The 15,014-nt window shown below is 39.0% G+C and overlaps 3 protein-coding genes across 4 annotated transcripts in view; 2 read left to right on the top strand and 1 right to left on the bottom strand.

The window, feature by feature from the left end:
- Positions 1 to 15,014, bottom strand: part of LOC109427498 (carbonic anhydrase-related protein 10) — a 213,329-nt gene that overhangs the window by 41,487 nt on the left and 156,828 nt on the right. The window lies entirely within an intron of this gene.
- The window catches only part of LOC115257643 (uncharacterized), a 39,213-nt gene continuing 26,016 nt past the window's right edge, over positions 1,818 to 15,014 (top strand). The window contains exon 1 of the mRNA XM_062844576.1: positions 1,818 to 2,067. The gene's annotated coding sequence lies outside the window, so the exon portion shown is untranslated. The remainder of the gene's footprint in view (positions 2,068 to 15,014) is intronic.
- On the top strand, positions 2,061 to 14,936 carry LOC115256835 (uncharacterized). The gene is made up of 2 exons (XM_062844578.1): positions 2,061 to 2,727; positions 2,786 to 14,936. The coding sequence occupies exon 2, from the start codon at positions 3,029 to 3,031 to the stop codon at positions 5,351 to 5,353; it is 2,325 nt and encodes a 774-aa protein (XP_062700562.1). The 5' UTR covers positions 2,061 to 2,727; positions 2,786 to 3,028; the 3' UTR covers positions 5,354 to 14,936.

Below are 15,014 nucleotides of genomic sequence, written 5' to 3'. Positions count from 1 at the left end.
GGGCCAGGCACGCCACATACGGTAGCTCTCTTGCTCTCGGTTGGTCGGGTCACTCACGCTCTTCGTGGGAACTCTCTCTCGACGTTCGTCGCAAGTGCTTCGTCGTCGTCACGATCGTTGTGTCGTCGTACGCTCTCTCTCGCTTGCCAGCCGGGTTGGAGGTAGCCATCTCGAACGTTCCAAGGCGTGCACTCACAGTCGTTCGGGGGAAAGTGGGGCACATCGGACATACGATAGGGAAGTGGGAGTACAATGGACATCGGTGTCGTAATTTCTACATTCAGTGCGCCTTGCGGACTGAACAAGCTGAATTATAGCACAGAGAACAGACGTCTATCTTCGCTTTCTGCTTTGTGTAAAACTTTGTAACGGTCATTTCGGAGTATGTGGTTATGCTCCCGTTGTGTGGCGCTAGCGTCCCATCACTTACATTGTTGTGTTGTCATTTTAGTTTTCAGTGCTCACCGTTTTTGGCCGTTTGGCGCTCGTGTCGCTTTGTGGGCTAGTGTATTTTAACGATGAACACTGCCATCGTGGGGTCAAATCGACTTTATATGTGGGGCAGTCTCCGTTGGTGGTAATGCTGTTTGAGCAAAACTTCGGGCAACAGTGTTGTTGTTTTCTCCATTTCTTGCAACATAAACAACATAGTTATCCAAAGTTTTGCTCAAACAGCATGAAATTAGGCAAGGAATCATAATACCCACACTTTTTGCACCATTTCATTGCAGAAACGGAGAATTGACCTTCTCACCATACTAAAATTCAGCTCATTACTACAAATCTAGTACTACACCGAACGTGCCCCATTCAAGTGTACCTCAACGCCACCAACGGAGACTGCCCCACATATAAAGTCGATATGACCCCACGATGGCAGTGTCCTTCGTTGAAATACACTAGCCCACAAGGCGACACGAGCGCCAAATGGCCAAAAACGGCGAGCACTGGAATCAAAAATGACAACACAACAATGTAAGTGATGGGACGCTGGCGCCACGCAACTAGAGCATAACGACTTACTCTGATATGACCGTTACAAAGTTTTACACAAGGCATAAAGCAAAGATAGACGTCTGTTCTCTGTGCTATGGTGGTATAGTCCTAGACCGCTGTTATGAGGGTTGCCTCCTTCCCGTCCGAACCAAAGCACAAAGATTTGGGACTAATCCCTGACTCTTAGACAAGACTGACGCAATCCTCCAATGGTCGAGTATTTTCTTGGCCACGTCCTTGCGACTGCTGAGGGATGGATGCGATGCACCACCCTATAATACGCTGAAAAATCGGTGTGCCTCATGGTGTGAACATATTTTGGCGCGGGTCAATCTTATATTCATGTGCGTCGTCAGCACTTGAAATAAACGCATGCGTTCTTACGTGTTTATCTTTGAAAGAAACTGGGCTTTTACGTGTCGTAAAAAATCGGGCTTCAACAGCGCCGATAATATTGATAGGATGAAATGTTGAAATTCCAAGAAAGCTGATTTCTACTGCGTAAAATATAGCCAGTAAGCGGCGTTGTCGATAAGCCAGATAAGATATCCAGCCTAAAAGAAAGATAGTGGAGCAAAGAGCATAATCGAGTGCTTGCCACACGCAGAACACCGAGAAGAAAAGCGTGCTCTGTTCCACTCGGAATGTATTGTCTATCCGGTTGGAATCAAGACAGCCATTCAATCAAAAATTGTCATTTTCTTGGTTCGCAAGTGTCGCAACTGTTTCGCATCTAGTGCGCTGTGTTGCTGACAACAACGGGATAGATGCGCACTATTTTTGACATGATTCAAAAACGTCGCGACTTGATTGTGCGACGTCCGGTTTGGTGGCGGCCCGACAATAATGCCAACGGAAAAGAAAAGACGATAGATAAGATACCTGAGCCAATAACTATTGATAACCTGACTTCGATAATTTGGCAAGTGCTTTTGACAGTTTTGTGATGACTGTTGCAAAGAACGTTTGTTTGGTGCAAGACAGAGAAAAACCTGGCGGAGAATTCGGCTGACTTGAATTCGGACTCTACATATTTAGATTAGCGTTGAAACTGAACAGTACCTAGTACATGTAAGTCGGGGAAATCATTGTCCATCTCAGAGTTGTCATTCAGAACCTGAAGATCTTCATCCTGTCACCATTCATAGCAAGAGGCCCTTCATAAACCACGTAGACCAAATTTGCGGTCACCTCCTTTCCCTTCGAAGACTTTTGGCCACACAAATATTTGGATATTTGTATACATGTATGGAGCGTAGACTTTAACCAAAAACACCCTCCTCCGTCTAACGCCCCTCACCTTTCCAAATTTCTACGTGGTTTATGAACTGTCACCGATGAGCTTACACGGAGAGACGAAACTACCCAAAAGTGAGTTCTTTCCACCCAACTTCGGAGCTGCGTGCGTCAAGCCAATTTTGAGTTGATGGAATCGATGTTTTTGTTGGGTTGTTCCCGCTTGCTTCCATGTTGTTGCTGCCAACACTGTCCGATTTGACATCGGTGATGACATGAATCTGCCAACAGCCAAACGATGACATGCAGAAAAGAGAAGTATGAAATGAGAAGTCTTTGTCATGGCCTGAGAGCCAAAATACGTGCAAGTGGAACGAATACCCAAAGTTATTCGTTATTAAACGTAAAGCTTATATTAATTATGCTATATCTACAAAGGAACTTAAATCTACAGTTGTAACTTATAACTAGAAACATTCCTACACGATCAAACTTGTAAGTATTTAATTATTCCAAAAATGTATTGTTCTAACCTACATCTGAATTATCACAGGTTGCTGGACAAATACGTTAGACGAGCACAAACGAGCTCCAAACCGAAATTTGTAAGATAAACCTTAACTATGCTTTCTTGTATACTAATTAAAATAAAACATTCCAGCTTTAAGCTGTATCGCACCCAGAATAACTCGGAGTTTGCGTAATGCTAAAAAGAGTTCGGATAAACGAATTGCTCCCGCAACAAACTTAAAGAAATTTCGTGGTAAAATTTCACGATCTGTCTAACATATCGAAAATGGGAGACTGCGACCAAACTCCGCGCCCCAAATTGCAGAACGAAGTCCGTACGGGAAGCTGCGACAATCTTCCGCGCCCCGAATCATCCAATGAAGCTAGAACGGGAGGATGCGGCAAATTTTCGCACCCCGATACATATAAGAAGCTACCGATGACCAGCCGCAGTTGTTTACGAGTTAGCCCCTCATCAACCAAGAGTGGGGTGAATGATCGCATAGCTCTAAGGCTAAAACAACTAGATGAAGAACGCGCAATCCAGCAGCGCATACTAGACGTTGAGGAACGGATTCTGGCATTCGAGAGGAAGGCTATGCAGGCAAAATACGAACTGTTGCAGAAACTACTCGCGAAGAAGAGCTCTGTACGTAGCGAGAAAACGGACATCAAACCGTTGATCAATAACAACAAATCGACGGCCGACGTACAAGCTGACACACTGAAACGATCACTAGTACGGTCGGAAAACTACCCATGTCTACCAAAACAGCTGATGCAAGTTGGAAACGCCGCTGATCAGCTATACTTTTGCGAGACTCAGCCTCAGAGCTCCAGCGCGATTCTCGAAGTGAATCCAAAGGTTTTAAACATATCCAGCTCCAGCAACGACAACATGGAGCCAACCAAACGTGATATCCGCGCTGCTTCCTTAGCAGCGATAAAAGGTCTGGTGAACGGCGATAGTATCGCGCCTCCCGACGATAAGGGTTACCGAGAGCGAGTGCGTATTTCAGATCAACGAAAAAGGCATAATCAAAACAAAACGATCTTTTACTGCGATCGTCTCACAGTCACGGTGCATGTACAGTGGCCGAAACAGCTCGCACCACCATCAAACCGGTGGGGAACAGTGGTTAATATGATCCAACTACAGGTGTGGAAGCGCCCTGATCTTCGATCAACAATGATTGAGGTTGAAACGGTTCACTGTCAGTTGGACCCGGACACAGGACAGTTCCCGAAGGTTAAACGGAATTTTGATACGATGGATACGAAATTCAATGGAAAATTCTCTTTGGTGTCCCAGAAGAGATACGATCGGTTGGGTACTGTGAAAAGTAACATGTTTTCAGCTACCTTAGAGGAAATCAAAATTAACATCGTTACAAGGGCGAAAATGCAGCCAAATTCTATGCTTTACAACTCGACCGACGACGATCAATTTCTTGACTACGCTTCTACGTCGAACACAGATGCTACAGCAGGTTCTGTGGTTGAGATTTCCGATTCCGATCAATCTCCGACATCAACGCCAGCACAGCTCAAGTCAGGCACGACACTCACCGTTATATCCGAAAGATCACTGTCGATCATCTCCGAGAGAATCAACCCTAGATCAGCAGAGCAGCGCAACTCATCGTTGTCATACCATCGACAAGAGAATCGTGTTCTACTTCGAGCTCACAATGATTGTGATCAACATCGAACCCTTCAACGATCCAGCTCTGGTATTCGCAGCCGATCTCTGCTAGGCCGATTTGTCGTACAGCGTTTATCGTTTCGAGATCTCACAACCACTTGGACAGGTACCGTTCCGAACAAAACCGAAATGAAGTACACGGAGATCCACTCATATCATGGTCTGCTCTTAGTTCAATGGGAACGGCACAGAGTTTTCTGTTTGGCATTAGAAGTTACTTGCTGGCGTTCGTCAGTACAGCAAGAGAAGCAGTGCGACACACTTGCGATTTGCGGTCAGATTGCCATCATTGGCACTAATTGTCAAAAGTTGTTCCATGGAATGAAGAAAACAACCGCTTTCAAGAAGCATGAGTTTTATGAAATCTGCAGTAACGGGATGGTAAAAGTTGATCGTATCAGAAATGACACTCTAAAACCACATATGCCAGTAGTATTCGCCCAACTAAACTCGACTTCCTCAATCAAGTCCGCTGAAACTCATCACGAAGCTCTACAGGTAACGGTGCTCGAAGACCTAAATCTTATCAGTGTGAACAACATCACGGATGACTTCAAGGATAACCCACCCAAGGGATCTGTTGGCTTTACATCTCGAGTCATCATTTTAGACCATCCCGGTCAGATCGACAACAAATACACCGAGGAGGACGCTCCACCGGGGGTAGGTCGCGCAATTCTGGATAGGAAACAAACAGCCGCCGCCAGTTCCACCAACTCAATGAACTTCATGGACGCTACTAGTGACAGGTACACTTTGGGCATCGAAAGGGTTTATGAAAGAGAGAAAACTCTCGCCAACTCCGGACATCAAGATCTGTTATCTGTCTGCCGCGATCACCAACATCGATCACAACAACACCAACAGTGTGCTACAGTTTCGACGCGATGCTTGAATCCTGATTGAATCAACATGCATAACTGAAGGGAAATGTTTATAGAAGGCATCGTGCACAGCACAAAGGCCGAAGTAGTTTTTTTTTTGAATTTGATTTTTTATTTGATAGATTTATTGGAATTTGTAACAAGCCTGGTAGCAGGTCAATTAAAGCATTGGATTGTCGATACGCTGGCAGATTCATGGAATCGCAACATTGGTAAAACTGAACCTCTGGCCAGTGTTACGGGGGGGAGTATGTTGCTGCCAACACTGTCCGATTTGACATCGGTGATGACATGAATCTGCCAACAGCCAAACGATGACATGCAGAAAAGAGAAGTATGAAATGAGAAGTCTTTGTCATGGCCTGAGAGCCAAAATACGTGCAAGTGGAACGAATACCCAAAGTTATTCGTTATTAAACGTAAAGCTTATATTAATTATGCTATATCTACAAAGGAACTTAAATCTACAGTTGTAACTTATAACTAGAAACATTCCTACACGATCAAACTTGTAAGTATTTAATTATTCCAAAAATGTATTGTTCTAACCTACATCTGAATTATCACAGGTTGCTGGACAAATACGTTAGACGAGCACAAACGAGCTCCAAACCGAAATTTGTAAGATAAACCTTAACTATGCTTTCTTGTATACTAATTAAAATAAAACATTCCAGCTTTAAGCTGTATCGCACCCAGAATAACTCGGAGTTTGCGTAATGCTAAAAAGAGTTCGGATAAACGAATTGCTCCCGCAACAATGTGAAAAAAATACCTAATTTTAAGTTTTTCCACCCAACCGAATTTTTGACTAGGTTGTATTTACTCTAATTTGAGTACTGTGCTAGAAACTCAGTGTTGGCTTGACGCACGGAACTGCAAAAGCTGGGGTGTTTCTCGCTTCACTCTCTGACAACAATAGAAAGAGCGCATGAAAAGGGAGATGAAAAAGAACTCAAAATTGAGTTTAAAAGTTCCTAATTTTGAGTTTTTCAGTTTCTCCGTGTACATCCATTTGATCTGTACCGTTAATTAGTTTGTTTAGTGTACCACGTTAATTGGGTCGTTTAGTGAATAAAATATTGCTAATTTCTATATCCTAATCGAAAGAGCTCATTTTTCCGAGTATAACGTGATTTTATTGCTATCCAATTCCTTTGTTTTGATGGTTAAATAAACAAAACAAATTAATTTTTTGTGGATAGAATGACAGCTCATTCGATAAAATGACAGTTCGCCCCAAAAAAAAATGTTCCTCATACAAACTGTAATTGCATGTTAAAATAGTTCCCGGCCACCAAAAAATATGATATTTCAAATTTCGACTAATTTTTGGATGGAGAATTCGATTATGGAATAATCGGAATACCCCTAAAGAACCCAATTTCGAATCGTTAATTTTGAATCGAATTTCTGGGTTGTATACCGTTTCACCGAAAACCATCTGCCATGCCTCAAAACAGTGGGAACGGTATTTTTCAACTGCTAATATCTCAGCCGTTTTTCATCCGATTTGCAAAATTTTTGAAGCTATAAATTTTCCCAGCCTTCTAGATGAATATAAAATTTTCAAACTATGGATTTGACCAAAGTTCTATTATAGAGTACTCAAAAACTCGGAGCAAGTACCTTAAAAAATGCTGTTTTTCTGGAGCCATTCCGAATGTAAAGTAGTTTCCACGCATATTTTAATGTTGAATTGCCCATATTGATAAAGCAAAATTATTGCAAAGGAATATATGGAGATACTCAATATTTAAGACTATAAAATCTTCACAAAATTACGTATAACACAGAAAATTTGTATATTTGGTTTGAACTTTGTATTCATCGCCACAACCCCTGTGTTTATTGCTTGAAAACAATCACGTGCACATGACAAAGCTTTTTCCAAACGATTGTGAAAAGTGTGAATCTTTGAAACTACAAAATTTTCATAAAATCACGTATAATACAGGAAATTAGTATTTTCAGTTTGAACTTTACGTTCATCGCGACAATCCCATGTTATATTGCTTGAAAACAACCACGTGTACATAAAAATACATTTACAGATAAATGAGGACAAGTGTGAATCATAAAAATTACAAAATTTTCACAAAACTACGTATAATACAAAAAATGTATATTCGGTTTGAACTTTACATTCATCGCGACAACACCTGTGTTTTATTGCTTAAAAACAATCATGTGTACATGAAAAAACTTTCTCCGAACGATTGTGAAAAGTGTGTATCTCAGGAACTACAACATTTTCACAAAATCACGTATAATACAGGAAATTTTCAGTTTGAACTTCACGTGCATCGCGACAACCCTTGTGTTTATTGCTTGAAAACAATCACGTGCACATAGGAAAACTTTTTCAAAGCATTTGTGACAAGTGTGAACCATCATAACACCAAAATCTTCACAAAATTAGGTATAATACAGAAATTTTGTATATTCGGTTCGAGCTTTACATTCATCGTGACAATCGTTGTGTTATATTGTTTCAAAGCAATCACGTGTACATAGGAATAAATTTACAGAGCACTGGGAACAAGGATTCCTTCATATTTTTTCTAGGCATTCCTACAGAAATTGTTTCATGAATTGTTGACAAAACTTTCCTGAGATTTTCTAAGTTATTCCTCGGACCTGGTGTGACGGAACTGTTTAGGGATTCCCTTCGGAATTTCTTCAGATTCTTCAGGAATTCCTCTAGGGATTTCTTCAGGAACTGCTATAGAATTACACCAGGAATTTCCCTAGGAATTCCTATAGGATATTTTCCAGGAATTCTTCAAGGGATTCCTCCAAGGGTTTTTCCAGATACTCCTACAGGAATTCCTCCAAAGATTTCTCCAGTAATTTATTCAAGGGTTTCTCCAAGAATTCCACTACGAATTCTCCTCGGCATTCTTCCAGGAATTTATTCAGGGATTTTCCAGGGATTCCAACTTGAACTCATGAAGAAATTTTTCCAGGATTCTTTTCAGCAATTCCTTCAGGAATCCCTTCAGATATTTCTCCAGGAATTCATGCAGGCATTCCTCAAGGATAGGATTTCATCCAGGAATTTCTGTAGGGTCTCCTAGAAATTAGGGTATCGCGCTACTTGGGCGGTGGTTTTCTTCGTCTGTTATTTTCGTCTGTTTTCCACTGTAACTCGGTCAATTTTGAACCGATTGACTTGAAATTTTGTACACGGGTAGATACTATACCTATCTCACCGCATTCCAAGAATTGTGTCAATTGGTTCAAGATTGACTGAGTTATAGTGGAAAACAGACGAATATAGAAGCCACCGCCCAAGTAGCGCGATTCCCTACCTAAGAAATTTCTTCATTGATTCCTCCAGAAAATTAACTAGGAATTGATCTAGAAATTCCTCCATAAATTATGTCATCCAAGAACTTCTCCAGGAAATCCTTCAGGGATTCCTTCAAAAATTCTTCTAAGATTATCTCTAGGAATACCTTTGGGAATTTTTCCAGGAATTCTTCCAGATTTTCCTCCAGCAATTGCTGCAGCGATTCCCTCAGGAATTCTGCAAAGAAAATTCATCCAGGAAATTCTACGGGGATTTCTGCATGAATTTCTCCAAGGATTCCTCCAGGGATTTTTCAAAAATTCCCTTGAGGATTTCTTCATCAATTCCTCCAGGAATTCCGCTAGAAATTCCTCCAGGAACTTTTCAAGATTTTTACATATTTTTACAAAAAAATCTCGCAGACTATAGAGATTCCTCCAAAAATTCATCCAAAAATTGTTTCAAGAATTCCTCTACAGATTCCTCCAGGTAATCCAGGATGTATAAGGGAATAGATGAATAAAGTTTTGAATGAATATAAAGGGTTATTTTTGGAGGGTATTGCTAGAGATATTGCTGCATAAATTCTTAGAGTAATTTGTTATGCATCCAATGGAAGATTTTCTTGAATAATCCTCGAAAAATATTAGAAGAAACTGCTGAGAGAATCCAGGGGATACTTAAAAAATACTGCGGAAAGTTCTGAATGAATCTCCGAAAGAAATTCTCAACATAATTGCTGGAATATTTTCATAAAAAAAAACTTGGTGGAGAATCTATCAGAATCCATGAAGTTTTTCTGATTGGATGCTTTGGAAAATTTTTAGAGGAATCTCTAGACTAATTTCTTAAGAAATCCTTGGCAAACTTCTTAAAGCCTTTCTGGAGGAATTAAAAATAATATATGGAAGATTTTCGAAAGGAACCCATCGAGAAATTTGCGAGGCACTTCTGAAGAAATACATGGAATCCATGCAAGGATTCCTTAAAGAATTCTTTAAGAAATTTCTGGAGATCTCTTGAGATTTGAGATTTTTTTGAATCAATCCGTGAAAAAATTCCTAGGGGAATTTTTGAGGAAAACCGTAGATACTTAAATTTTCAAAGGAACCGCACGAGAAGTCCTCCAGAAATATCTCCAGGAATTCCTCTAGGATTTAGTCCAGGAATTTCTCTAGGAACTCCTGTAGGGAAATCTCCAGGAATTTCTTCAGGAGTTGATACAAAAATTGCTCTCGGACATTCTTCAGAAATTAAGTCAGCAATTTCTCCAGAAAAATCTCCAGGAATACCGTCAGGATTTTTTAGGAATTCCTTCAGGCATTTCTCCAGGAATAGCTCCACAGATTGTTTTAATGGTTCCTCCTGGGATTTCTCCATGAATTTCTGCAGGGCGTTTCTGAAGAAATCCTTCAAAGATTCCTCCAGGAAATACTTCAAAGATTCATCTAGGAAATCCTCCGGAAATTCCTCTATGAATCTTCTAGAGATTTCTTCAGAAATTCTTCCAGGATTTTTTCCAGGGATACTTTCAGGAATTCCTCTAAAGATTCCTCTAGGAGTTGCTTCAGGAATTCCTCCTGGGATTTCTCACAAATTTCTCTAAGGATTCCCCTAGGCATTAGTTCAGTAATTCCTTCGAAAATTTCTCCAGCAATCCCTTCAGAAATTCCTCTAGAAAATCCCCCAGAAATTTCTCAAGGGTTTTTTTTCAGAAAAAGAAATTTCACAGAATTCCTTTAGAGATATCTCCAAAAATTAATCAAGTAAATTTTTCAAGAAATCCTCTAGAGATTCATTCAGGAATTCCTTCAGGGATTCCTCCAGCACTTCTCAAAGGAATACTTCTAGGCATTCCTCCAGGCATTCCTTCAGGATTTTATCAAGGAATTTCTCCAGGAACTCCTCCGGGAATAACTCCAGGAATTTCTTCAGGGATTCTTCCAGGAAATGCTCCTGGACATCCTTCAGATTTCTCCACGAATTTCTGCAGGGATTTTTTCAGAGATTCTTCCAGGAAATTCTTCGAAAATTTCTCCAGGAAATCCTTCTAAGATTCATCCAGGAAATCCTCCAGAAATTCCTCCAAGAATTCTTCCAAGAAATCCTTCTGGAATTCTTCAAGGGATTTTTCTAGAAATTTATCCAGAATTCCTCTGGAGATTTCACCAGGAGTTGCTCCAAGAGTTCCACCAGGTTTATTCAGGAATTGCTACTGGGTCTCATCTAAGAATTCCTCCAGGAATTCATTTAAAAGTTGCCCCAGGCATTCTTTCAGGATTCTCTCTAGAGATATTCAGGAATTGCTTCAGGGATTCCTCCAGGAATTCCTTCACGGATTACTCCAAGAATTTCTTCTGAGGTTCCTTCAGTAATTTCTTCAAGACTTTGTCTAGGAACTCCTCAAGAGATTTCTTCAAAAACTTTTCTAGGGATCCCTCCCAGAATTCCTCCAGGTTTTTTTTTAAGAAATTACTCCAAGGAACCCTCCAGAAATTAATCTAGGATTTCTTCTAAGAATTCCTCAAGAGATTTCTTCACCAATTTCTCGAGGGACTCCTCTCAGACTTAATCCAACAATTCCTCTTGGTATACTTTTAAATAATACTCCAGGGATTACTTCGGAAATTCTTACACGATTTTTCCTGGAATTCTTCCAGGGATTGCTCCAGGAATTCTACAAGTGATATCTTCAGAAATTCCTCTCAGGTTCTTTTCTAAATGTATTTTGAAGTTCCTTCAGCAATTTCAGAAATCCTTCAGTCATCTTTTCCAGGGATGTACCCTAGAATTTCTCTAGGATTACCTGATAGTTTTTTTTTTATTATTTCAACAATTTCTGGAGGAATTTATCCAGCGAATAGTATTTGAAGATAATTCAATAAAGCTGCATTCAAGAACCAGGAAATTATCCGAGGATTCTTTCAGTAATCCCTCCAGCAGTTTCTTCAGAAGTTTACTCAGGGATTCCATTAGTAATTATTCTTTCAATAAGCGAGACTATTAGTCCTCCATGGAATCTTCCAAGCAACACACATGCCACAAAAGAGTCATGGCAGGGCAGGTTTTGGGTTATGCAGAAGTCACAGTGACTTACTTTAAACATCTAAGTATTTACATGCTAAAAGTGCTTTCATACATTTCTCCAGGGAAGCCTTCAGGAAATCACCCAGGGAAGACTCTTTCAGATTTCTCCCATGAATTCATCCCGAAATTGCTACGAAAGTTGCACAAGGAATTCCTCCAGGAAATACATCTCAAATTCTTCCAAACATTTCTTTTTGAATAAACTCTAGAATTTTTTAAATTCTTCTAAGGAACCTTCTGGAAATACGTTAATTTACATTTCTGTAGGATTATGCTCTGACATGAGTGCATGCAGTATATGGTTGTACAATACCACCTTTAGAGAGGTTCCAGCAAGGATGTACTTGGAACAATTCAACAGAAGGTTTATTTTCAGAGGAATAGAGGTCCAGGACATTCCAAGATAGCCAATAAGTATTTGGACAGGTTTTCACTATGTTGTACTGGAAAAAATATGTTGAAGTAAATCATGAAGAAAAGTCTGGGTTAGTCCTCAAAAGTGTTCGATATTTCTAAAAAAGTTTATTTATAATTACTTACGAATGCTTTCTTGATGCACAAAAATTCTGAGCTTCAGAAGAAATAACGCACGAGTAAATTAAAAACCTTAAGGCCGGACGGGACGGTGGTTGAATCGTCCGCCATTACTCTGTTGCTAGTAAGATGCAAATCTCAACTTCTACTTTATATTATTGACTATAAATTTGATCGTTCATTTGCTCACTTGTGGTGCACAATCCACTAAAGTTTCAGCTACGTCAGTGCAGTGGAAATAGATATTCGCTTCTTCAAAATCGCGAGGCAAATTGTTAGAAAGAGAGGGAAGATAGGAAAAATTACACGTCGTCCCGTGCGGCCTTAATCTTTTAGAAATTGGCCACCGCTACCAGCACTACCTCGATTTGTGTAGAACAGGCGATCTTTTCAACGTATTGTACAAAATACAACAGTGTGACTGCTTAAGGGTTTAAAAACGCTTTTGAATATAATGTTATTATTTTCAATTTCATCGTGTTGCGTTTAGTTGCTAGTTGGTACACATTTGCTCAAAGAGCTTCGCCCCCCCTCCCCTCCCCTCCCTGACCGAAAAGCTGGCTACGCACTTGAGCTGTAGTGAGCGCTATAGATCATCACGAAATTACGTTTAATTTAGGAAATTATACTATTAGATCAAAACTCCCCGTACGTAAAGTTGTGTTTTAACCAAAAATAAAAAATCTCTATTTTACGGAATTTTGTGAAGATATTGTAGTTCTAATAGTTCCACCTTCTCACAATCATTCTGAAAATGTATTCTTATGTACTTGATTATTTTCAAGCAAAAAAGCAATAAGGTTGTCACGATCAATGCTGAGCTCGAACTTAAAATTTATCTTGCATTATACGTACTCAATAGTGTTCCGTAAATTTTAAAGAATTTGCGATTATAATCAAAATGAAAATGTATCAAAACAGTAACATATGTAATGTTCTACTAATGTCCATGAAATTCAAAAATGTATATATGTTGAACAGGTGGGTTTGAGGTTAGGGAACCGCCACTGTACGTAATATCGTAAAGATTACACTAGTTTACAGCATTTTTGAACTCGGTAAGCTGATGATCATTTTTGGTGTAGAATCATGCCCTGAGTTCGAAAACGCAAAGGAAAAAAATTACAGTAGAGCGGAAAATTTTTCGACTTTCCATACAAGGTTGATGATTTGAAATCGATTTTTGTTCTATTTTTAAGCAACGTTGCTCACTTCACACACCTCATTCTCCGTAATCAATGCTCCGATTGAGCTGAATTTTTTACTGTAACTCGCCTACATATGATATGTCAAATAAACGTCGAGAAAGAATTTTTAAGTTGGTTTTTTCTTATTGAAAAAAAATACATTTCTTCAAAAAAATTAGGGAATTTTGCTAAAATTAAAGAAGATCATCCCTAAAACTCGCCAATATCTTGAATTTCATCAATCTGACGCAAAACCTGTATTCAGATGACCGAATGGTATTGTATTCAGCTTTTAATTTATGGAAAAAGATTTAAAATTGGTTGAACAAAACGCAATATATTTGAATTTTAGTAAATTACATATTTTAAAAAGTTGCAAAACTCGATATTGAGCTAAATCTCAAAAACTGTTCTACTTTAAATTTTTTGAAGGTCGGTTTCGAAATCAGCACTAAATTGTGCTTCAAAAATTTTGGTCGTTGACAGAAGTTCACGACTTTCGTTTTATTTTGTAAACTTGTGTTATACATTCAAAGTTTACAAACTTCTCAAAATTAATCTGGAAAGCATTCTCATGCACTCTTGATCATCTTCAAACAATAAACTCCAGGGGTTGTTACGATGAATGTGAAGTTCAAACTGAAAAAAAAATCCCTGTACTATTCGCAACTTTGTGAATGTTTTGTGGTTTATAGGAATCAAAATTCTTTCAATTGTTTAGAAATGTTGTTCTCATGTTCTTGTGATTTCAAAAAATAAAGACAGTGGTATTCGCGATGAATGCTGAGTTCGAACCGCAAATAAAAACTTCCTGTATTATACGTAATTTTGTGAAAATTTTGTAGCTTCCTAAATTCAAACTTCTTACAATCACTCTGAAAAGGTATTCTTATGTACACGTGATTGTTTTCAAGCAATCAAACACAGGGGCTGTCGCGACGAACGTGTAGTTAAAATCAAGATTTAAAATTCCCTGTATTGCACGTAATTTTTTGAAGATTTTGTAGTTTTCAAGAATCATACTTATCATGCGCATGTGATTGTTTAAAAAAATAATACACAGGGGTTGTCGCGATGAATGTTGAGTACCAACCACAAATACAAACTTCCTGTATTATACGTAAAATTGTGAAAACTATGATTCATACTTCTCCCTATCGCTGTGGAAATGTATTCTTATGTATGTATGTAATAGTTTTGAAGCAATGAGATACATGGATTGTTGCGACGGGCGTGAAGTGTAAAACAGAAAATACAAATTTCCAGTATTTCACGTAATTTTGTGTTTTTTTTAGTTCCTAAGATTTACACATTTCACAATTGTTTTGAAAAAGTATTCTTATGCACATGCGATTGTTTTCAAGCAATATAACACAGGGGTTGTTACGACGAATGTGAAGTTCAAACCGAATATTTTCTGTATTATACATAATTTTCTTGAAGATTTTATATTTTTACGATTCACACTTCTCACTTTTGCTTTGAAAAGTATTCCTATGTGCAAGTGACACAAGGGTTGTCGCGATGAACGTAGAGTTCAAACTGAAAATACTCATTTCCTGTATTATACGTGATTTAAT

The sequence above is a fragment of the Aedes albopictus genome, chromosome 1 (assembly GCF_035046485.1).
Source record: "Aedes albopictus strain Foshan chromosome 1, AalbF5, whole genome shotgun sequence".
In the NCBI taxonomy this organism is placed as follows: domain Eukaryota; kingdom Metazoa; phylum Arthropoda; class Insecta; order Diptera; family Culicidae; genus Aedes; species Aedes albopictus.
Note: the sequence above shows the minus strand (reverse complement) of the source record. Positions and strands in the feature narration are given on the sequence as shown.